A 22,375-nucleotide genomic window follows, 5' to 3' on the forward strand; every position below is an offset into this window, starting at 1 on the left:
GATCCGTAATCGCTGGTGTTGCTTGGTGGGATGACGGTGTTTCGTGGTAGCTGTCGCAGATTTCGTTGCGGGTGTTTTTCTGGTAAAAGACTGTGACGGAGAAGGTATCTCCAAGAAGGTCGAAATGAAGAAGAAAAGAATGTGTTGTATTGGCGAGCAAAGACGTCGGTGTTGGAGTAGCAAAGTGGCGGTGGTGGTGGATTGAGACAAAGGAAAGCTCAGTTGTATGAAAGAAGAATAGGAAGCCGTGAGGGCAAGGCTGAAGCCGAAGATTCTGGGCGCGGGAGGGTGGGCGTGCGATGACTCAGCACCCCCCGTCCCCGTGATATGGCTTGGCTTCCAGGTCCCTAGGTAGGTTGCCATTGAAGTCACCCCAGTCACAGCCACGACTTTTTACTTACCTTACCTTGGGTAGGTAGGCAAATCGTCAAGTCATGATCGAGTGAATCATACCTACCAAAACTTGACTCCCATATCTTGCACCGGGCCAGGTCTCTTTTCTTTGATACTCGATCGTCAAATGTTGCGAACGAGAGGCTCCCGAACAAGGCACCAGCACGATGCCTGTGTAAAGTGCTGACTGCCGAGACATCTTCAACGTTTTCTCATCTGAGGACGGTTCAAAGCCAGTGAAGTGCATGTCAATTAATGACTTCCCAGTAACAGGGGTGATGAGAATTGCTTGGTTCACAGCTACCTTCATTCAGCTATCATGTCGAGTTAGTACAGTAACAATTCCAATTCGACTTTGAAAATCCGCCAGCGTGCACTTCCTTCAAGAGCCTCGAGTCTCGAGCCTTGGAGGACCCCCACATGCCATGCAGTTTAAGAGTTTAAGTACCTTATCCGGCTGTCCCTGGTCCTGCGGCGCGACAGGGCAGCAGCAGCAATACAGTACAGTACAGTAGCAGCAGGGGTGCACGAACCTAGTGCGAACGAGGTAAAGTTCATGATCTGGCCTCAGTGAATTGATCCCCCCAAGGACACGCAAGACCTCGAGATAACTGTTCGGCGCAACAAGTAACTCGCGAGACTCCGCATCGACGCTTCTTTCACTTCATGTTTCCAGCTAATTGATTGGTATTTCCCTTGATTTATGCATCTTTAAGTGCACTGGTGCCACCACCGCCGCGAGGCTTCACAGCCAGATCCCCTCCATTTCCTTGCGATCTTCAAGAAGTAGTATGCCTGCGAAGTCAAGATTTACGAGGCTAGATGCCTTCACCAAAACGGTCGATGAAGCCCGAGTCCGCACGACTTCGGGAGGAATTGTTACGATAGCTTCACTGCTGATCGTTCTGTATTTGGCGCTGGGAGAATGGGCAGATTACAGGCGTATAGTTGTCCACCCGGAGCTGATTGTGGACAAGGGAAGAAGTACGGACACACACGCCATGGTAGAAAGAGGCTTTACTGACTCTGCCAGGTGAAAAAATGGAGATACATCTCAATATCACTTTCCCGAGAATACCTTGCGAGCTCTTGACACTGGATGTGATGGACGTTTCTGGAGAGCAGCAGACAGGTATCATGCATGGTGTGCACAAAGTGAGACTTGCGCCAGAAGCAGAGGGTGGTGCGGCAATTGATATCAAATTACTGGAGTTGTGAGTTCCAGACACATTTTAGACAAATCGGCCTACTAATCGTATCCAGGCACAATGCCGACGACCAAGCTACCCATTTGGACCCCGACTACTGCGGTGGATGTTATGGCGCAAATCCTCCCCCGAACGCTCAGAAACCTGGCTGCTGTAACACCTGCGAGGAAGTTCGAGAGGCTTACGCGAGTGTTTCGTGGGCATTTGGACGAGGTGAAAACGTTGAGCAATGCGAGCGGGAGCACTACGGAGAGCGATTGGATGAGCAGAGAAAAGAAGGATGTCGGATTGAAGGAGGTCTTCGGGTGAACAAGGTCGTTGGAAACTTCCACATAGCGCCAGGAAGGAGTTTCAGCAATGGCAACATGCACGTTCACGATCTAAACAACTACTTCGATACCCCAATTGCTGGAGGACATGTTTTTTCGCATCACATCCACGCTCTTAGATTCGGACCACAACTTCCCGATAGTGTCACAAAGAAATTGGGAAGCAAGCAGATGCCATGGACAAATCATCACATCAACCCATTGGACGATACCGAGCAAGTCACCTCTGAATCTGCATACAACTTCATGTACTTCGTGAAAGTTGTTCCAACCTCGTATCTGCCTCTCGGATGGGACAGCTCATCCGCCAACATCCCTGGCGACCATGTTGGAATCGGACAGTATGGTCATCTGGACGATGGCAGCGTTGAAACTCATCAATATTCCGTCACAAGCCACAGGAGAAGCCTGAGCGGTGGTGATGATTCCGCAACAGGTCACAAGGAGAAGCTACACGCTCGTGGCGGTATTCCCGGAGTCTTTTTCTCATATGTATGTTCTTCCACAGCAATTGCTATGATATCTACTAACACTAATTAGGACATCTCCCCAATGAAAGTTATCAACCGCGAAGAGCGAACCAAGAGCCTGGCTGGTTTCTTGACTGGACTGTGTGCTATCATAGGAGGAACCTTGACAGTAGCAGCAGCAGTGGACCGGGGAGTGTACGAGGGAACGACGAGGCTGAAGAAAATGCAATCGAAGAATCTCTGAAGAAATTGGCGTGAAGAGCATATGGGTTTGGCATGGGTCTGGCGTTTGGAGATCTTGGATCTTAAATATGAACCTTTTTTGCTATTCACACCCCCTCTACATTATTACCGCCTATCGTGAGCTCTAATGATGGCTTTTGGACTAACTACATGTTGTTAACCCTATTTTGACATGCAATAAGTCCAGGAACAGCTCTACTAGAGAATCAAAACCTTGGTAACCCCACTGTATGCTCAAGTTCCGTGCTCAAATCAATTCTTCGATGGTTGACGTTAAACTTGCAGAAGCCGTGACTTTAGAATCCGATTCACACGTTGTATCTTCTCTGAAACAACATTTGGAGGTGTACCGAGTTCCTATACATCTTGAAGTGAGTTGACTTCAAATGCTACAAAGTACAAGACATGGTTCGCGTTTGCGCAGCATCACCGTAAGATTACACCTACGATAACCCGACTCTTGGAAACTTAGTATCACGTTTTCGCTCGACGACGGGCACCCACCCCTAGGTACACATCCCACCACTCTTCACGGCCGCTCTACCTACACCCTCGCTTATATCAGGAAGTCGACATATCTCACCACAGACCAAGTGGCTCTCTCCCCATACGCATCTGACGCTCATAATAAGGCCCATAGTGCTGCGGGAAGGGTCGGCCATAGCCCAGTAGGGGCCAGCGGACTTTGTCTCTACACCTTAGCAGCTTTGCTCGCCATGTGCTGTACAATGCAAACAATTCCTCTCTTTCCTTTTGCGACAGAGCAGCAGGGTCTCCACCGGGTTCAGCTCCTTCAAACCTAGTTCGTGGGGATTCGTAGCTTACTTTCTCATATTTCCGACTAAAACAGGGATGCAGACCACGAGACGTGAGTGACGGAATGTCCTCATCTACGGGAGACAGACCTGTGCCGATGTCCTGCCATTTGAGAATACGAAGAACTACGCCTTGGCCTTTGAGTCGCTCAAGACTAACATTAAACTCTGTTGGGCAGAAATCACAACGATAGTCCATGATGTGCTCCTGCTGATCTTCTGACAAGCTTTTGAGAATTCTGACCCATCGGTGCAAGCGATTGGTGACGATGCTATTACCAGGTGACCATCTACAAGTGTGCGGACACTTCAGCAGATTTCTGTCAAACAGATATTCTTGATTGGATACCTGAGCATAAGGTACTACGTATGTCGTTTGCGAACGCATCAATAGGCTACCGTTGGCGATTCTCGGTTCTGCAATAAACTGTTTGACTTGAGCGTCTTCGATTGTAGCTTTGCCGCGGTAAGTGAGTAGCTCCAGCAGGTGTCGTTGGTCTTGCCCTTGACGGTGCTGTTTCATAATGATACGAAATATCAGCAAGTCGAAATTTGGATGAATGTAATCTGCCACGCGAAGTTTTCGGTCTCCTGTCCTGCACTTTGACCATGATTCGGGATGAGCCAATACGTCGGTGATAGGATGTAGCTTCTTGCAATTGTAACATTCCAGATGGCCAGGATGGCCTAGCTCTAAAACCTCCCAACAAGGTGTGTGACGCTGTAAGGCGGGAGTAAATGCCATCGGAGGCATGATGGCTGTTTTTTTCTTCTTTTTGTAAACTGTACAGGTTGAGATCGTATCGATGAAAGGCTTAGGACGTCTGTAAGAAGGATTCAGAGAATAAAGACTTCATTGGAATCTTCTTCCACGACAGCTCCGGAAATGATTTTTGGTAGATCCTTTGGCAACTTGAGCTTAAGTCGGAGTACTATATTAACAATAAGTTAGAAGACTTTGAAGTGTGGGAGAATAATTCATAACGGTGGGGGCTAATACTTAGTACGACGAAAGACTGGCACTAAGGTCGACCAAGAGCCAGCTCCTATCCTCACTGAACTGGTAACATAACCAAAACTTAAGACTCCATGGTCCGTCTGACCTCCCACTTTAAAATCAGTGATAACAGGCTGGTGTGACCTGATTAATTGCAGCCTAGGAATATTTACCGCCTTAGATCTACTTGAATGCCAGGATGGCAGAGGCATGAAAAGGCAGAAAGTCCCGAAAGATATATCTGATGATAGGCTCATGTTCCCTTAGTAACTTTGGAGCAGACATAGAAGCCACAAAGATACAACATACGAGTGTGGAGAAGGAGACTGCGAAGAACTAAATCTGGATTTTTGGTCCTAGACGAGGCTCACGAGGCATCAAAGGCCACTTCCTGGTGAATGTGAATATAAGCTCCAGAAAAGGCGCTTGAAGAGTACACGGACTTGGCGTTCAGACATTCTTAGATATGAACCTTGATTGCTACAAAAATTCTCTCGATTTCATTTTCATTCTATAAATACATGTGATGATCTTAACTCGGATCGCCCCAGTAGTGGAACGGCGGTAGCGGCTTCGCTTGGGTTGACCCGGATGACTTGTCTGCTATGCTTCAATTAGAATCTCCCAAGCCAGGAGACTTCGTCAAGAAAGACACCAAGTATTATTGAATCGCAAGTCTATAGCACTTTGCATGCGAAAGGCTACGTTAGACAAAGTCAAGATCCGCCGAGAGGGAATCAACCCCGCGTCTTACATAACAATCATATCACCCAACCTCTCAACGCTTGACCTTCCGAGGAAAATACAATGTCGCTGACCTCCATCTCATACTTCCCGAGTCAAATATTCAAGCGTCCTACTTTGAGACCAAAGCTATCACATCTAGATTTCAAAAGCCCAAGATCACGGAAAATGTCCTCAATGGTTCCAGAAATACGACTTGCGGTTCTCCACCAAGCTATCGAACTACCACTTATAAATGGTATCAGAAAGCCTATGAAGCCAGGAGGTAGGTTAAAATCTCGTGGTTTTCTTGATGCTTTTGATTTTTATGTGCTCAATGCTTTTCATTTCCTCCCAGTCATTCCATTTCTTGGTTCGTTATTAATGGCTTGTATCTCCGAGTTTAGAGTTACAGGTTAGCATATGTGAGCTCAATTAAATTGTCGTAACCGAAATTATCTACTACACTTTGTTTCATTTCAATATACCTCTTCCAGGCTTTGCACTAAGCGTGTATCCAGGATACCAAGACTCCAGCGCCGACATCGCCTACACACTCTCTAAGTCCCTTTCTGAGCAGCCCAGCATCGAAATCCACACCCCCATCCTCTCTCCCTCACCTACTAACCAAACCCACTGGTCTTTCCCCGACACCACATCAGGAATCTTCTCTGCCCTCCGAAATGGCACCACCACCCACCTCTGGGCGAACACAATCCTCTTCTCTGCACACCCGCTCCAGAACCTGCCTGCTTTAGACGCCTACCAAGATAGTCTTCGAATCATTGCTCAACCGCCCAAGTTGGTGGAGACTGGTGACGATAAAGCGAAGGTTAATGATTTCCTAAGGTCTTACTCCACAAACTCGAGTAAAGAATGTGGGAAGTTTACGTTACCGCAAGGATGGACAATAGATACTTCTCCAGAATTGGACATCTATACTACGTTGAAAGAACTGTATTTGCCGTATCCAGTAGTCGGCAAGCCAATCCGCGGCAGAGGCAGTTTTGGTGTAAAAGTCTGTCACGATACAGACTCCCTAGCAGCACACTTCTCTTTACTATTCAAGGACTCATCAAGCGTGATGATCGAAGAATATCTCAGCGGCGAAGAAGCCACAGTGACGGTCATGCCGCCTTCGCCATCACATGCAACTCATTGGGCATTACCTATCGTAACGAGGTTTGGGCATGAGCAGGGCGTGGCGCCGTATAATGGCATTGTAGCCGTGACTGCTAACTCGAGGGTTGTCACTCAGGAAGAGTGTGAGGCGGGTGTAACTTATGGGGAGGTGATGAAGGAGTGTGAGGGCGTTGCAAAATTGCTCGGTGCAACGGCGCCCATCAGAGTTGACGTGCGGAGATTTGGGAAGGCAAAGGAGAATGGGGAGAGGTTTGCGTTGTTCGATGTTAACATGAAGCCAGTGAGTACTTCTCCAGAAACCTTGATTTTGAAGGAAAAAAATGTATATTATGTGGTTTTGGGACATTGGCTCAAACAGTTTGCAGAATATGACCGGCCCTGGAAGACCGGGACGAGATGATCAGGCAAGCTTAACGGCTATAGCTGCGAAGGGTCTAGGATGGGACTATAAGAGGCTGCTAAGGGAAATGATTGAGAGTGCGCCTACACTGAGGGCTCTGAGGGAAGTGGAGTTGCTGTTGTAGCTTTTCCAAGATTATGGACTTGGGCACTGTTGGTGGAAACTGGGTATTCTGATGCAGACTCAGAATTCCGAGTCAATTAACTATCCCGACGCGCTGCTCCATGGCTCTTCCGGGTCTAGGTAAGCAGAAAGACTTGTTCAAGGACGCTTGACTCCGGCAGCTCGATACCTCATGCAGTGAATAAGTGGGGAACAGCTCACCGCAACTAAACAACATCCTTAACGCTAAGCGCACCAGTCAAAGCACAGAAAATCAACGCAGTTGACAGTAGACTGAAGTCACGGCTTTATGACTAGAATAATGCTCAGATCCATTATTTGGTGCTGCTGCTCATAGAGCCAAAATTATCATCTTGCTATCCATCCTGCCAGTCGAGGCAACCCTTTTTGCGACGCCCGCATCGATACTTTCAAAAGAGGGGAGAAAATTTGTTATCACGAGATCCACCGCACGATATTCTCTTCGTAGCCTGTACCATTGCCAATAGACAGACCTTTTTAGGTAGACCAGGGACAAGGATAGTGACTGAGATGCGTCCGAACGGGGAGGTTGTTTGTTGACTCAACTAGCTGTGCCAAAGAAGGTAGTCTTAACATGAATTCTTTCTATCTATCCTGACCTGATTCTAGATCTAGATGCATACTTACAACTTGTTGGGTGCCGTTTGCGTGGTTGGCCATTGGTATCCAGCTGCATCAGAGAATTTGTAGCCGTATGAAGAAGTGAAGTCGTCCAGAACTGCAGGTCCACGCGATCCTAGATCGAAAATTAGCGTTCTATGTGCAAAGAGATTCCTAGCCAAGTTAACATACCGTACGGGTATTCCATGGGAATAATTTCCTTGTTATCTTCAAGGTAGTGCAGAAGAGGTGTAAAGACTCTCCAACTAGCATCTAATTCATCATCACGGACGAAGTTAGAGTGGTCGCCTTTAAGAGCATCGAGAATAAGCGATTCGTAGGCTTCTGGGATCTTCAAGTCTGAGAATCGGCGTCTGTAGGTCAAGTCGAGTTCTGTGACAACAGTTTGCATGCTCAGACCGGGAAGCTTGGAATTCATCTTGATATAAACACTCTCGTTAGGCTGGATCCGCATAACAAGTTCGTTTCGTGGAATATCCTTGAAAATGCCAGAAGTAACGTCCTTGAACTGGATTCTGATCTCGGTTTTCTGCTCATTGAGAGCTTTTCCGGCCTTCAGGATGAAAGGCACACCGTCCCATCTCTCGTTCTTGATGAAAGCAACCATTGCGCAGAATGTAGGACATCTGGAATCCTTTGGCACGGTATCATCTTCCTTGTATGAAGGCTTGTTTCCGTCAAGAGACTTGCCGTATTGACCGATGATAACGTTCTTTGGCTCGATCGCTGGGATACCTCGCAAAACGCGGACCTTCTCATCCCGAACATCTTCCGCGGAGAAGGAAATTGGTCTCTCCATAGCCAAGAGAGTCAAGACTTGGAGCAGATGGTTCTGCATGACATCTCTAATGATACCGAACTCATCAAAGTATCCGCCACGTCCCTCGGTGCCGAATGGCTCCTTGAAAGAGATCTGAACGTTATCGATGTGGTTTCGGTTCCAGGTTGCGCCGAAGAATTCGTTACCGAATCTCAAGATCAGAATGTTCTTGACCATCTCCTTCCCCAGATAATGGTCAATACGGAAGATCTCCTCCTCCTTCCAGTTTGGCTCCAGAGCCTTCTGCAATTCTCTCGAACTAGCAAGATCCTTTCCGAATGGCTTCTCGACCTGTAATTGTAAAATTAGCCTTTGGGGTCGAAGCTCTGTAAAGCAATAACCTACGATAATTCTTGCAATTCCATTCTTGGGATAGCAGCATTTCTTCAGGTGCTGGGAAACTGTGGTGAAAACGCTGGGTGGGAGTGCCATGTAAAAAACGCGGTTGGTCTCCTCGCGTCCATTTTCGATCTCTACAAGATGTTTTTCCAACTGCTCAAATGATTCATCCTTGTCATACTGTCCAGAAACATAAGTACAGATATCGCAGAAATCCTGAAGCTGCTGTTCCATATCCTTCGTAGGCGTCTTGATGTATGATTTGACCCGCTTGAGGTATTCCTCATGGTCCATCTTCGTCCGCGCATATCCAACGATCCGAATGTCTTTTGGAAGAAATTGGTTGCGGTACTGTCATGTTGCACGTCAGTGGATTACAAGATGGAAAGGACGGGCAACAAACAAGACCGAAAAGGGCCGGGAACTAATTGTATTAACGTTAGCATCTCTTCACAATGTCCTTGATCTGCAGATAAATACGGTCTTCTTCTTTGCCAAATCACCAGATGCACCCAGGACAACAACGACGGTGTTGTCTTTCAGCTCAATTGACCTAGTGGGGTAAAATACGATTAGTAACCGCGATTTGAAAGACAAACATAATTGAAAATGCAAAAATAAGACAGTCAAGTGCTCGAACAGCCTGCAGCTCTGCAGAGATTCTCCAGGTATTCCGAATGTTGGGGTCGAGATGCCACAGATCTTTGTTGATTCCTGACTTCAAGTGACGTAGAGCGACCAGTGGGGGAAAGTTGAAGCAACTCACCCAGCATTGTGCGGTTCTTCGGGCTTGATCAAGGTGTCCGCCATCTTGACTATGTCTGAGACCTACTCGAAGGGCTGTAGAGGATTGGAAAGGTGTCCGAGTTGCAGGAGGAAGGAAAAGGGCAGTCTTGAGGAGGAAGTCGAGGATGTGGAGGAAAATGTTGAGTTCGGAGGATGGATCAAATTCGAGCGAGGGAGCTACCGCTATGTACAGCACAGCGGGGTCGAACGGCGGCTGGAACGGAGTTATTCCAACCTCACTGCTAGTGCCACTGTCAGCTATCCAGAGCCCACCACAGCGCTACGACTCGCGGTACAGACGCACTGCGCGTTTCTTGGAAGTCACCGAAGGTGCTGGGACTAATTACCGGACTGTTAGGAGGCGGAGTGGATATGGAGGGTGCGCGACCGGAGACAAGAGACAGTGCAAAGGCTCGCCAGATGGACTCGAGCTGTTGAGGGGGTTGGCAACCAGAGATATCCAAATCTATTTATCTATGATCCGAGTACACTGGGACCACTTCACTCTGGAATATGCATCATTCCAGTGCCTTTGCTCCCTTTCGTCTTTATACACATCATTCTGCGGCAGAAGTGGAGGTCCAAGTCCTCACGTCTGGCTGGATTGTTTATAAGCAGGTCGCATTAAAACTGGTTCTCAGCCTTGCTTATGGGACCTCCGGAAGTTTTTACGGAGGTTCAAGTCTCTGCTGTGACTAACGTCGATTTTGAAGTTGTGGAATATAGACCTGGCAGAACGAGCCTACCTATGGATTCGACACAAAGTGGATGTCGCAACTGCTCGTAAAGCCAAGATTTCCTTCTCAGGACGAGTTTCTTTCCCGTTTTTGACCATCCGGGATGAATATCATACCAAAGTCGCTAATTCCAACTCCATCAATCACCACACTTAGCAATGAATGAGTAGTCAAGCAAGGACAAGCGGATGCCCGCAAGCTTGAAGTCCGAAATGGCTGGACTACAATCTCGATGAATTATAACCCATTGAAGTTAATGACGGTTGATGATTTCTCCAGGGATGGTCGGGATTGCTAGTGGTGCAGGTGTGCAAGTCTGCTAGTGGTTGGAAGATTGCCCTATCTGGGCACCATCCAGAATGGCATCCTGTGTGGCCAATGGGTCTGCTGGACAATATTGAGGATTTATAACTCGATCTTTGCATTGAGTTTCAGTTGACAATGGAGGCTGTATTTGGACGATTCCACTAACTTATTCAAATTATTTGGAGTGCTTTTGCATCATGTTGATAATGGAAGGGGAGAGAAGCTTCAGCTCTTGGGCTTCAAAGATTCTCAGATGCTCAGCAAATCAACAATCAAAAGGTAGTGACGAAGCAGCAACTTGAAATTTCCTGAAGAGTGACACAACCAAGATCTTGAATTTTCTTCTCGTAGCTGAACACTTACTTCAAACTTGGGAAGGATGGATATTCGTGACCAATCACGTGATACGGCTTTCTGCAAGGCCCACCGGCGGCTCGCTTAGATCCACGCCGCCCACACTCAGATTGCGAAACTGCTTTCTGAATTTGAAGGTCAACGACAACTCGACGCCAAACACGCCCAACGAAGTCTTTCTCGCCAGGACGTGTCGTTGACAACATTTCCGTCACCTCTCGAATCTAGAAATAGTACGAGAGATTTCAGCAAAGATGCCTTCAGAAGCCGGACACCGCCGTAAGTTTACTTCCTCATTTCTCCCACCGTACGGTTTCCAAGATCTATTCAATGGACCAGGATAATTGTTATCGCTCCACGGATTCTGAACAAAAAATGCTGACTTCTGCCTCCAGTCTATGTGAAGTGAGTTATAACCACCGAATACACTCGCGCGTCAGCACTGCAGCTTGGAGGAACGAGAAGCAATTGAAGGAATGGGCATTGGGACACGATACAGAATGAGAATGGAAGTACCGGAGCTGACATGGATATCGTAGGGGCCGTCACATCAGCTACCAGCGTGGCAAGCGCAACACCACCCCAGGTACCAGCTTGATCCAAATCGAGGGTGTCTCTGATACCAAGGGAGCCAAGTACGTTGGATTCAAGATCTCAGTACTGAAGGAAAACTTACTTTTTTAGCTTCTACCTCGGAAAGAAGGTTGCTTTCGTTTACCGCGCGTCGAAGGAGGTCAGAGGATCAAAGATCAGAGTTATCTGGGGCACAATCAGCAGAACACACGGTAGGCCGCGAGCGGATGGGGATATGGAAAGCTGGCTAATGAAGGGTTCAAGGCAACTCCGGTATGGTACGAGCCAAGTTCAGAAACAACCTCCCTCCTAAGTCTTTCGGTGCCTCGGTCAGAATCATGTTGTACCCATCTTCGATATAAGAGGATTGGTTTGGAGTTGGACGCATGGGAAGTTGATTGATGAACTGCGGCATTCAGTCACTGGATTGGGACGGGCAAAATGAGCATAAGCGCACGGCCTTGCTGGTAGAATCCGAATAAAGCAAATACAATCACAAAAGGGCTCTGGATGGTGACCATGAAGTTGAGTGTTACTAGGTGATGGCTGTTTCGATCGATAGGGAGTGCTCAGGCGTCATACTTATGCGAAAAGCGCTATATAGAAGCTTTGCTGTACTCTTGCAGTGTGTCAAATTCTACTTCGACCGTGGACTTGGGTTTGTCACTGGTGTCCGAGCCGTTCCTTCTGCTCAAGTGGCGGTATCGCAAATTAGAGCTTGAGCCAGGCAAGCAAACTGGTCAAGCGCCTGCTTTGGAAGATATTTAATTGATCGTCTGGTCTATGCCACTGCGCTCAGAACTTACGAGTACGGCCATGCTTCTTCACTACACCGAAACCAAAATGGCAACACTATGATGGGGCTCGGCTCAATCGCTCTACAGCAACAGATATCTATGAATGCCAGTGACTGGGTCTGGACGCCGAGGTAAGAGAACCACTGGGAACAAGCCCTGGGACTTTCATGCAAGGCTGGTACTTATTGACTGCCAGCCATGTCTCTTCATTAAGAACCCTAGGACTCAAAGTAACTCCTCAAGCCCCATGCGGCCATATACCTTGGGCTTGATTGTCAGGCAAAGTCACCCACGATTCAATTCACGGGCCGCAACGAATTTGAATAACACGACAATTTAGCACAACTGTTTCTCGTTTTGGCTATGTGTCTTTGCAGCGAAAGCCCAATTCACATCCTCTGTTTCAAGTTTCGGCCCAGTTTCTTATATACTTTTAGTAGAACTGTGATGGGAGTCAATCAAAAAGACTCTCTAGACCTGCCCTCCTACCACGCACGATCAAAATGTCTTGACTTGTATGATGTGAAACGCTGTACGAGATTTGCTAAAGCAGGATTCCGAAATTTTGGGGTTCTAACAATTGAACCCACTTCCGACCGGCATTTTTCAGATCCATCTCTTTCCTATGTAATCGTGTCTCTTCCTCGTTTAGGTTGACTTCAAAACAAAACACGCAAGCGACGGTTGTCGGACTTCTAGGATAGAACGATGCCGAGTCGAGTTGTCCCCACTCGATTCTCCATACCTTACAGTATTGAGACCCCTGGCAAAAAGTAGTTACTGCTCCTGGCAACGTCATCTCGAAATGCAAAATACTGGAAGCCTGCAATTTCCCTACTTGTCGGTCAAATCAGATTGTTTAAGAGAATACATGACATTGCAAAGATCCAAAGCAACTTGGAGAACTACCTACGCTGTGGGTAAGCTAGGGAAGCCGGGCAGTGTAGTCTAATACTAAGGTAAATAAAGGTCCGTTCGGAAGAACCTGACCCTTCCCCTTCTCACCTTGCCGAGCACTTGCCAGTCGGCAAGGCAACCAATCAACTTTATCCAGTCAATAACGAGCGATATGGGATTCCCATATCCGAGGGATCCGGATCAAGGCCGGTACGACCCCCAGCCTTCCATTGCCGTTATTCCCGATGGAAAAACGAGATACAGCCACCCTTTAAAGCCACCAAAACAAAGTAATACCAACAACAGGTTTTTGGGCGCCATTTGCACAGAATCTTACGAGAAGGAGCTGATGGAGGGCTGGCTGCATTATTCCTGCAGATAATCGGTAGCTGTCTGTTTCGTGTGTTACCTGGTGCCAAGTCAGTAATGCCATTTGATACAGGATCTTCGCCGAAAAGCAGGCGGGGCTGCGCCAGAGGGACAAATTCCAAAGTTACCTTAGTTGGCAGTTCGTGCTCACTAGAGACCCCCTCTAGAAGTTGGTAGAGGCATATTATGAATCCCAAAATATCAAATCGTGGCGAGGGGACTGCTTAGAGTTCCGCCGGTGGCTAGCTAGCTCAGCTTGCGCGTTCTCGCGTACTGTAGTGTTCGGGTCTCTGGGGGCTTGATGCCCAGGGACTTCGAACTTCGTGGTGTCTACCAATAATGTACCCTGAAAGTCTGTTGCAAAAAAACTTTATGCCCGTATTCAGGGCTAGAGTGCGCGCGCAGGAGGCGACGATGAGGACGAGCCAGTGACAACAGCTTGTACCAGGGCAAGTGCATCCAATCCATAGGTACGAATATCGTTCCCAACCCGCACGGCACCGCCTCCCCATCTCTCGTCATATGTCCCCATCCTCATCCCCATCCCCAGACTTGTGATTTCTTGTCAGAGCAGAGCCCACCCTCTTTCATTTCCACCATCCACTTCTCCATCTAATACTTACTCAACACATCAATCGTTATCTTTTCCTTATTGCATCCTTTGAATCAATCACAACCGCTACGAATACGCACTCTTGACTCCATACTGCATCATTCGCTATCGGCTTTTGGAGCTAGACCAGGCGGTTCACCTAATTTTCCTCACTCGCTGAAATAACTGCCTGCACACTCGCAGCCTCAACATATTTCCTGGCCAGTAAAACAGCACACGCCTTCCCACAATCCAAGAGAAAACAGAATTATTCCAGACGGCCGAGGGGTTTCTTTATTTCAATACCTACCCAGCCCAGCCTCCACAGTTTTGACGTTGCGTCGTCTGAGACGTAGGGTCCACCATCGCCATCCTTCAGCATTCGGTCCCCACATTGATACCGGGAAACGGATCGCAATTACAGCTATCGCAGTTATCGACAGACCCACAAACAGCTCTGAGACCAAGAGTGGCGCGCGGTTCCAGCTTCAAGATGTCTTCTTCAAAGAATCACCCTTTACCCGTTCCGCCAGGACAACAGCGACCTCGAGCAAAGTCGAACTTCAGCTTTCGCTCAACCCATTCCCGCAAAAGTAGCAGCAGCAGTCATAACAAGATTGATCTCCACGAGTCGCACGCAGAGAAGGAATCCAAACGTCTTCAAACGAAAGCAGGTCCGTCTTCAACAACTTTCTTTCAATGTATTTCACAGGATCCTGCTAACATTACCACAGATCCTCAGATGGCACTGAACGAAGCTGAGCCTTGTGAGTAACTACAATAATATACACGACAATCTACAAAGGCTGATTCATAATAGCTGTGGTTGCAAGGGAAAAGGCATCACTGGCACCTATTCGAGCAATTCAACACAGAGACAATCAAGGAAACCCTATAGGTTCGTTTGATACTGCTATATTTTGAATGTGAGCTTCAACTAATAGCAAATTCTTACCAGCCGACCCTGACCGATCGAATCCTACTCGAAGCCGCTGGGAGAGACCTCTCGATACCATACGATCTTTTGAGGCGGCGATTGACGGAAACTATTCACGTAAATCATACATTCGCACAGGTCAGACTGCTTTTGCTTCAATGCGGAAGACGCATTGTCGGTGGGAATAACGCTGACCGGAATTATGTTACAGAATCCGACGGACAATCGACTTATAACCGCCAAAGCAGCTATTTTGGAGGTATGTCAATGATTTTTCTATAACTATCCTCTGTCTTGCTGGGTCATCAATGAGCTTGGAATTGCTGTCCTCGTCATGTTCCGCTACACATATCTTCAGTTTGAAGAATATGTGACTATTCAAAGCTCGGATGTCAAAGTGCAAGCATTCGCACCTCCTTGGAAGTGGTGTTGCGCTTTGGTAAAGTCAAACTTCGCTCCTCATAGCACATTCTCTAGTGACTAGCGAATGCAACTCCCTGCCTCCTTCTTTTTTGATTGCGGAACGCCTCAGCCCAGCTTAATTAGCATCAAATTTTGAAACAGAAGCTAATGCTCTTCAGGAACACAAGTCACAACAGATGAACGGCCCCGAGGTCCGAATGGTTACTATGGTGGACGTTCGCAGTCGTACAGACCTGATAGTTATGCGGATGGCAGAGCCAATGGGATGACAAGACCAGATAGTTACTACAATGACCACTCAAATGGTTACCACCCAAATCGTGCTCGATATCCCCGGACGGCATCTGAACCGCATTTCAACGGAAGTCAAGGAGTGTATCCTATGCCCGGCAACCAGTCATCCTATGAGACCGTAGCAACTGCGTCTGGAAGTGGCAGCTCAGACCCCGCAGGTTATCAGACTCCCCTAAGCGAGAACAGCTCGGTGGATCGTGTTGCACCTCTACCTCCGATGAAAGAGCCTGGAGAAAGTTATGGATTTACAGGATTCGGTGGAGGCCCGCAATATGCCCCCCCTGGAAGCAACCTGCAAGAACAGCAGCACTACGGTGGTAATAGCCAGACACGACAAGCAAACGGATACCCGACTCAAGTTCCTCAGGTTCCTAGGAAGGAATCTGCGTCCCGAGTCCCTATCAAGCTTGGAAAGTCCAACGGTTATGCAGGTCCACCACAAAATGAGTCCCAGCGACCGGCGGCAGGAGAGAAGAGGAAATCTTGGTTTGGAAAAAGGTTCAGCAGATCATAGGGGATCAGCTGAGTTGAAATTGATGGTAGAGGACAATATGGATCTTTGGTGTCTTTCGGAGTTCAGGTAATCGGGGATGGACTACCAAGCCTTGATCAGGTTATAATCGGCCGTAGGTCGGATGGTTTGGATGTGGGCATGGTGAGCCTTGTCTCTCCACCTTAGGATTGACGGACTTGATGTCGTGATACCAGACCCGACATTGTGTGTACTCTGGCTTGCCGAATGGCGTTGTGGATATATAAGCTGGATGGCTGCAATTATGATGACTTTAATGACATTGCAAATGGGCAAATCTACAAATTGAATACCCTTTTGCCCTCCTGCTATCGCAACCAAACTCCGAAGCCAATTCTCGACGGTAAATATCACATGATTAAATCCCTTTCTTCGATTCCTTCCCCTTTTGCGCAGCCTCTAACGCCTCTGTCTGATCCTCGTTGAAAGCCACAAGCACATAGCCTATCAATACCACATTCGCGATGACCGCTGCTGTAGCTCCTGCCCATGTTGAGTTGCCTGGTCCGTATTAGCTTCTCTCGCATCCACCTGGAACCGAAAATCAACCTCTGAAAATAGTGTTCAGTGTAAGGAAGTAAGATCCAATAGGACAAACCACCATAGCGAACGTGAATCCCAGGAGCTTGAAGATCACATGTCTAGGTCATGGTTATAACAAGGCTCATGTGACCATTTATTCAACGAGGAGGAGCTCACCCGGGGACTGCAGGCGTAATGATGCTCTTTTCTCCGAGGTTTTGAGACAATTCCTTCTCGAGGGGAGTCTTCTCACCCGGTACGTTCCTTCTAGTAGCCATCCTGGTGAGCTGGTGGTTATGAAAGGACCTCCTGTGGCGTTCGTTTGGGAAGTCTGGTTGTTGGTGTTGAAGGTTTGATGGTACCTAGACGAGGCTTTTGGGCTGGTGATTTCGCGTTGGAGTCGCTTGCTTCGGCCAAGACAAAAATGACCTTGTCAGGAAGGAGGTTTGGCATGAGAACGCGAATGTGGAGAAATATGAAAGTTGTGTGCTGGTAAGTAGTGATACTATTTCCTGATTTTGCTTTCCTTCAACTTGGACGCGTCAATATGTAGGCATCCTTGTGATTCAAAATTCATTCTGCAGCTGGCTGTTCACTTTCCAAAGTCGCTTACCTATCCTACCTAGACCGCGACGACGTGCATCGCGTGCGCCCGCGTTAAGTATTTTTTGATCTTCACGATTCCTGTTCGCCCTCTTCCCCTCTTTTTACCCACGCAGACTGCCCCTTCACAACATTTTTTCTTTTTGGCTATTGTACGCTTGCATACAATCTTGAGAAAAACCAGTCTCCCGATCCTCATAATTTCTGCGTGCTTGGGAGGCAGCCCGTAGTGGTGGATAGAAGGCTCTGCTACGCTCACCTTGCATACCCTCAACTTGAACACAGACTTCGATCTCGATATCTCGCTTCTTCCACGTATCTCCGACACATTATACTCGTACATAGTCCACAATATGGCTTCTGTGGATGCTGCGACCGCACCAAGCGGAGGAGATGCGAAGAGGCAAAGGACGGCAAATGGGTACAAGTCTGCTTCCAATTCGGAGCACAATACCAATGCCTACAATTCCGACAATGACAGCGGCGATGATCTGTTTGCACATTATGTCCCCGATACACCGACCAATAATACCTACCAAACTCAGCCCACACAGATTGTTGACCGCCCATCACTCGCACAGTCTGCTTCAAGCCCACCTGGGACGCCCCAGAATATCGTTCAGGTTCCAGCTTCCTCTCCATTCACTGGACGAGACTCAGAGGGGTCACGGTCTGTGTACTTTGGCGGAAGCTCGCAGCTTGAGAAGCCTCCTCCTTTACCGAGACCGAACTTGGCTCAGGGTATGGCGCCTGCTGGTACGGTTTACAAAGCCCCTACTGGCATAGTCACGAAAGCTCCTCCAAAGAAGACAGTCATTACAATAGACGACGACGACGATGACGGACCAAAGTTCCAGGGAGCTAGCTCCGACGACGATGTATCAATGCAGAGTGCGAACATTAAACCCACTACATTTGTGTCGAACAGCACTCACAGCTCCTTTGGCAATTCCGCTCCCAACGGGCATCCGAAGACTGCAAATAGAACTGCCAGTTTCCAAGATGTTATTAGGAATTCTGGTTACCAGCCTCTTATCCCAGGAAGAAAAGCTCAAACACAGACGCGACCTGACCGAGCAAGACCTGTCCAGGACATGACTGCAGAGATGATTGAGGCGAATCTTCGAGCGTCTATAGTCAGACTGCGCAATATGTTCCCTGATTTGTCTATCTTAAATGCACACAATCTGTTGGTTAGGGCCAAAGGCAACCTCAATGATGCTGCGGATCTACACGTAGGCGAAAAACAGGAACGAACGCCCAAGCGTACAACCATCTCCATTTCGGACGATGAGATTGAGAGCCCTCAACAGGCAGAGCCTCAATTCAAGAGGACTCTTGCTGCACCTACACAATCTCTCAGAGATAAGTACTCCTCGACACAGGCTATGCCACAGAGAAGCCCTGCTACTATTGCAACCCCTCCACCAAAGCCAAAGAGAAAACTTGTGAAGGGTCGCCGAAATGCATCTTCTCCCGCCGTGGCTCCTATGTCATCGCCTCTCAAACAACAACAGTCTCCTGCTCTAGCTGAATTTGATGACTACGACTCAGATTCTGGTGTTGCTTCTGAGTCAGAGGAGGATCCGGAACTCGAAGGCCGGGTGTTGAAATATTTCAATAATTGCAAAGCAACCGATCTTGTAGAGCTTACCAGCATTACCAAAGAGATTGCCGAGGTCATGCTTGCTGCTCGCCCCTTCAAGACTCTCAATGCTGCTAGGACTGTTGAGAACACGAAAGCAACGAAGAGCGGGAAGAAGAGTAATCGGGCCCCTGTCGGCGAAAAAATCGTTCAAACCGCACTCGAGATGTTTCAGGGGTATGAAGCTATTGACACGCTGGTTGCGAGATGCGGAGACTTGGGCAAGCCTTTGGCGGAGGAGATGTCAAGGTGGGGATTTGATGTTTTTGGTGCCTCGAAAACGGGGGAGCTCGAGATGACTTCGCTTGAAGATGATGCAGAATCTCAACGTGATTCCGGAATTGGTTCTCCAAGCAGTGCAGCTGCATCTAACAATGGAGATGATGATATCAAGATTGTTAGTAGCACACGAAAGCGAGGCAACGTCCAGTTTCTGAAGAAGCCAGAGATGATGGCTGAGGATTGCGTACTGAAAGACTATCAGGTTGTAGGGCTCAACTGGTTGGCTTTGATGTATAGACACAAGTTGAGCTGCATTTTGGCTGATGAGATGGGTCTGGGAAAGACGTGTCAAGTCATCGCATTTTTGACGCATCTTGTTGAGACTGGTCATCCTGGGCCCCATTTGGTTGTTTGCCCTGGTTCAACTTTGGAGAACTGGCTGCGAGAGTTCCAGAGATTCTCCCCACAACTGGCCATCGAACCCTACCACGGTACGTTCGATGAATCCCTTGAATAGATTTACAGCTAATATTATATAGGTCCTCAAAAGGAACGGACAGAGATGGCAATGCAGATTCTAGACAACCGGGACACCATTAACGTTGTCGTTACGACATATGATATGGCAGCCAAGAAGGAAGACAACAAGTTCATGAAAAGACTGCGACCAGACGTATGTGTACTCTGCAAGCCCGAACAGAGCCGAAAGCTAACTCAAACCAGGTCTGTGTATACGACGAAGGACACATGCTGAAGAATGTCAAATCTCAGAGATACCAAGGACTTGTCAAAATTCCTGCGAATTTCAGACTGCTCCTCACTGGAACCCCTCTACAAAACAATCTCCAGGAACTGGCCGCCCTTCTTGCATTCATCCTCCCAGACGTTTTCAAAGAACTGGAAGAAGATTTGAATTATATCTTTAAGGCAAAGGCTAGTACGTCTGATGCAGATCACGCAGCTCTGCTTTCCGCACAACGAATTGCCAGAGCCAGATCTATGCTCACGCCCTTCGTCCTCCGCCGCAAGAAGGCACAGGTATTGAAGCATCTTCCTGCAAAGCTTTGCCGCGTTCAGTATTGCGAGTTACATGAGTCCCAGAAGGGTGTCTACAATGGCCACATCGATGCTGCTCGTGAGCGTGCCCGGGCTCGTCTCGAAGGTGTCAAGGCACCAAAGACCGAGGAGAACAACCCTTTGATGCAGCTTCGCAAAGCAGCAATTCATCCATTGCTTTTTCGTCGCCATTTCACAGACGAGAAGATTGAAAAGATGGCTGATATTCTGCGGAAGAAGGACCCAGTCAACTTTCCATCCTCCCACAAGCGAGCTCATTTGATTGATGAGATGCACAAGGGTTCTGATTTCTGGCTCCACCAATGGTGTTTGGACTACCCATGCATTCGATCATTTGATATTCCAAACTTGGCGTGGATGGATTCTGGCAAGGTTGAGACTATGATTGAGCTAGTCAAGGGCTATAAGAAGAATGGGGATCGGGTCCTCATCTTCTCACAGTTTGCGCTTGTTCTGGATATCCTTGAGGCGGTCATGAACACGTCATCAATCGTGTACACCCGTATAGATGGAAGCACCAAGATTGAGGAGCGTCAGCCGCTCATCGATGCATTCAAAGAGGACGAGAGTATCACTGCCTTCCTACTTACCACGAAGGCTGGCGGTACAGGTATCAACTTGATGTACGCCAACAAGGTCATTATCTTCGATGGCAGCTTCAATCCCCAGGATGATCGCCAAGCCGAAAATAGAGCTCATCGCGTCGGGCAAGTGAGAGAGGTTGAAGTGGTTCGACTGGTCACAAGGGGCACTGTCGAAGAAGCTATCTATGCTTTAGGACAGAGCAAGCTGACTCTTGATGGCCGTGTCGCTGGTGATAGTGAGGACGGCAGCAAAGCCGAAGAGGCTGGTGAGAAGGCTGTAGCAAGAATGCTTCTCGAGGGTACTGGCACAGGAACTAGCGAGGAAGAAATCAAAAAGGTGCAGGGGGTGGAGCCGAAGGTCAAGAAGGACGAGAAACTTCCGCAGAGGAAAAAGTCGTCTATAATGGACATGTTGACTAAAGCCGGCGGAAAGGGCGGTGCAGAGGAGAGTAAAAGAGGGTCTCAGAAGAAGACTGAGAATATTCTGGAGGACGAGGAAGAAATACTTCTTTGAGTGGTTCATCAGCCTTTTGCTCACTTTTGAAGCTTACCTGGGTAGCAAGGAAGGATACAAAGGAACGAGAGTCGATATTCATGCTACGGATGTAAATAATGGTTATGATTGATGGACAGACGAAATGTGGTTCCCTTGGTGCTACATAGGATTGTTAAATTTTATTGTCCATAGAACTGAAACGACATAGACAGGCAAACAAAGATGGATGGTTCTGAATACAATTGCCTTAGAACTCGAAAATAGCATACCCAGAACTTGTGAATTGGCAAGAGTGCAATGATACCCAAAGAAGACGTTATGACAATTTATCCAGTCATATCTTGGTTACATGTGTAGCGAACTTCGTGATTGCAGGTGTTGAGGTGTTCTTTTACGCTTGAATACCAATCCTCACGGACTATATTGAAAGCTAGCGACAATAACACATTCATGCAATTTACAACCACGTAGAGCTACGTAGGTAATGGGACACTCAAGGCGTGCACTTAAAAGCCATGAGCCATTTCACGTTAAGGAGGTGTCACTTAAGTGCATATATTCTCCATTCAACTCGTTACTTGCCTCGACAATCAAATAATCCACATTTATAGCATTAAAAGCAGCCCCAGAAAGTTCACTTCAACTCTACAGTAAACAAAAACACCTTCAATATGTCTATACCTCCAGCATACACCAGCCAGCCACCCATGATACCCACAAGCCTGCCATCAAATGCAAGCCAACGCTCCTTGAACAGCAGTCTTCCACCATACTCGAGCCAGCTTCCGCCTGATCACATACTTATCCCTGCTGCTACAGTTGCAGCTTTGATTCCAACAAACAGACCGCCGCCATCCCAGTCAATCCCAACAATCCAACCGCACCCACAGCCACAACAGCAGGTAACACAGCATGTCCCTCCTCCTCAAGCTGTCATGCCCTAGGGTATCAATCCGCAAATCACACAACCGCAGCCGCAAGCAC

The 22,375-nt window shown here is 47.9% G+C and overlaps 9 protein-coding genes across 9 annotated transcripts; 6 read left to right on the forward strand and 3 right to left on the reverse strand.

Moving 5' to 3' along the window:
• Positions 1–1,184: 1,184 nt before the first annotated feature.
• On the forward strand, positions 1,185–4,390 carry ONS95_007832 (uncharacterized protein; the record flags this gene model as incomplete). The annotated part of the gene is made up of 3 exons (XM_058501354.1): positions 1,185–1,377; positions 1,427–1,607; positions 1,657–4,390. The coding sequence occupies 3 exons, from the start codon at positions 1,185–1,187 to the stop codon at positions 2,468–2,470; spliced, it is 1,188 nt and encodes a 395-aa protein (XP_058362673.1). The 3' UTR covers positions 2,471–4,390.
• ONS95_007833 (uncharacterized protein) lies at positions 3,223–4,212 on the reverse strand (the record flags this gene model as incomplete). Its single annotated transcript, XM_058501355.1, has 1 exon — positions 3,223–4,212. The coding sequence occupies one exon, from the start codon at positions 4,210–4,212 to the stop codon at positions 3,223–3,225; it is 990 nt and encodes a 329-aa protein (XP_058362674.1).
• Positions 4,391–5,171: 781 nt separating the features above from the next.
• On the forward strand, positions 5,172–6,845 carry ONS95_007834 (uncharacterized protein; the record flags this gene model as incomplete). Its single annotated transcript, XM_058501356.1, has 3 exons — positions 5,172–5,464; positions 5,700–6,601; positions 6,687–6,845. The coding sequence occupies exons 1-3, from the start codon at positions 5,263–5,265 to the stop codon at positions 6,843–6,845; spliced, it is 1,263 nt and encodes a 420-aa protein (XP_058362675.1). The 5' UTR covers positions 5,172–5,262.
• Positions 6,846–7,148: 303 nt separating this feature from the next.
• Positions 7,149–10,816, reverse strand: ZWF1 (Glucose-6-phosphate 1-dehydrogenase). Its single transcript, XM_058501357.1, has 9 exons — positions 10,641–10,816; positions 9,779–10,585; positions 9,412–9,673; positions 9,126–9,198; positions 9,049–9,069; positions 8,652–8,996; positions 7,658–8,597; positions 7,493–7,601; positions 7,149–7,414 (listed from the first exon to the last, which is right to left on the reverse strand). The coding sequence occupies exons 3-9, from the start codon at positions 9,453–9,455 to the stop codon at positions 7,411–7,413; spliced, it is 1,536 nt and encodes a 511-aa protein (XP_058362676.1). The 5' UTR covers positions 9,456–9,673; positions 9,779–10,585; positions 10,641–10,816; the 3' UTR covers positions 7,149–7,410.
• Positions 10,817–11,082: 266 nt separating this feature from the next.
• RPL33A (60S ribosomal protein L33A) lies at positions 11,083–11,763 on the forward strand (the record flags this gene model as incomplete). The annotated part of the gene is made up of 4 exons (XM_058501358.1): positions 11,083–11,111; positions 11,368–11,463; positions 11,513–11,613; positions 11,666–11,763. 4 exons carry the CDS (start codon positions 11,083–11,085, stop codon positions 11,761–11,763), a joined length of 324 nt encoding a protein of 107 aa, XP_058362677.1.
• A 2,786-nt stretch (positions 11,764–14,549) lies between these two features.
• ONS95_007837 (uncharacterized protein) lies at positions 14,550–16,224 on the forward strand (the record flags this gene model as incomplete). Its single annotated transcript, XM_058501359.1, has 6 exons — positions 14,550–14,730; positions 14,791–14,823; positions 14,877–14,954; positions 15,015–15,131; positions 15,205–15,252; positions 15,575–16,224. 6 exons carry the CDS (start codon positions 14,550–14,552, stop codon positions 16,222–16,224), a joined length of 1,107 nt encoding a protein of 368 aa, XP_058362678.1.
• Positions 16,225–16,517: 293 nt separating this feature from the next.
• Positions 16,518–17,413, reverse strand: VMA21 (vacuolar ATPase assembly integral membrane protein vma21). Its single transcript, XM_058501360.1, has 3 exons — positions 16,942–17,413; positions 16,792–16,883; positions 16,518–16,743 (listed from the first exon to the last, which is right to left on the reverse strand). The coding sequence occupies exons 1-3, from the start codon at positions 17,040–17,042 to the stop codon at positions 16,601–16,603; spliced, it is 336 nt and encodes a 111-aa protein (XP_058362679.1). The 5' UTR covers positions 17,043–17,413; the 3' UTR covers positions 16,518–16,600.
• Positions 17,414–17,720: 307 nt separating this feature from the next.
• Positions 17,721–21,409, forward strand: ONS95_007839 (uncharacterized protein; the record flags this gene model as incomplete). The annotated part of the gene is made up of 3 exons (XM_058501361.1): positions 17,721–19,725; positions 19,774–19,907; positions 19,958–21,409. The coding sequence occupies 3 exons, from the start codon at positions 17,721–17,723 to the stop codon at positions 21,407–21,409; spliced, it is 3,591 nt and encodes a 1,196-aa protein (XP_058362680.1).
• Positions 21,410–22,062: 653 nt separating this feature from the next.
• On the forward strand, positions 22,063–22,335 carry ONS95_007840 (uncharacterized protein; the record flags this gene model as incomplete). The annotated part of the gene is made up of 1 exon (XM_058501362.1): positions 22,063–22,335. One exon carries the CDS (start codon positions 22,063–22,065, stop codon positions 22,333–22,335), a length of 273 nt encoding a protein of 90 aa, XP_058362681.1.
• Positions 22,336–22,375: the final 40 nt, after the last annotated feature.

This window comes from Cadophora gregata (genome assembly GCF_030347475.1).
Source record: "Cadophora gregata isolate MNR1 chromosome Unknown scaffold_2, whole genome shotgun sequence".
NCBI lineage: Eukaryota > Fungi > Ascomycota > Leotiomycetes > Helotiales > Ploettnerulaceae > Cadophora > Cadophora gregata.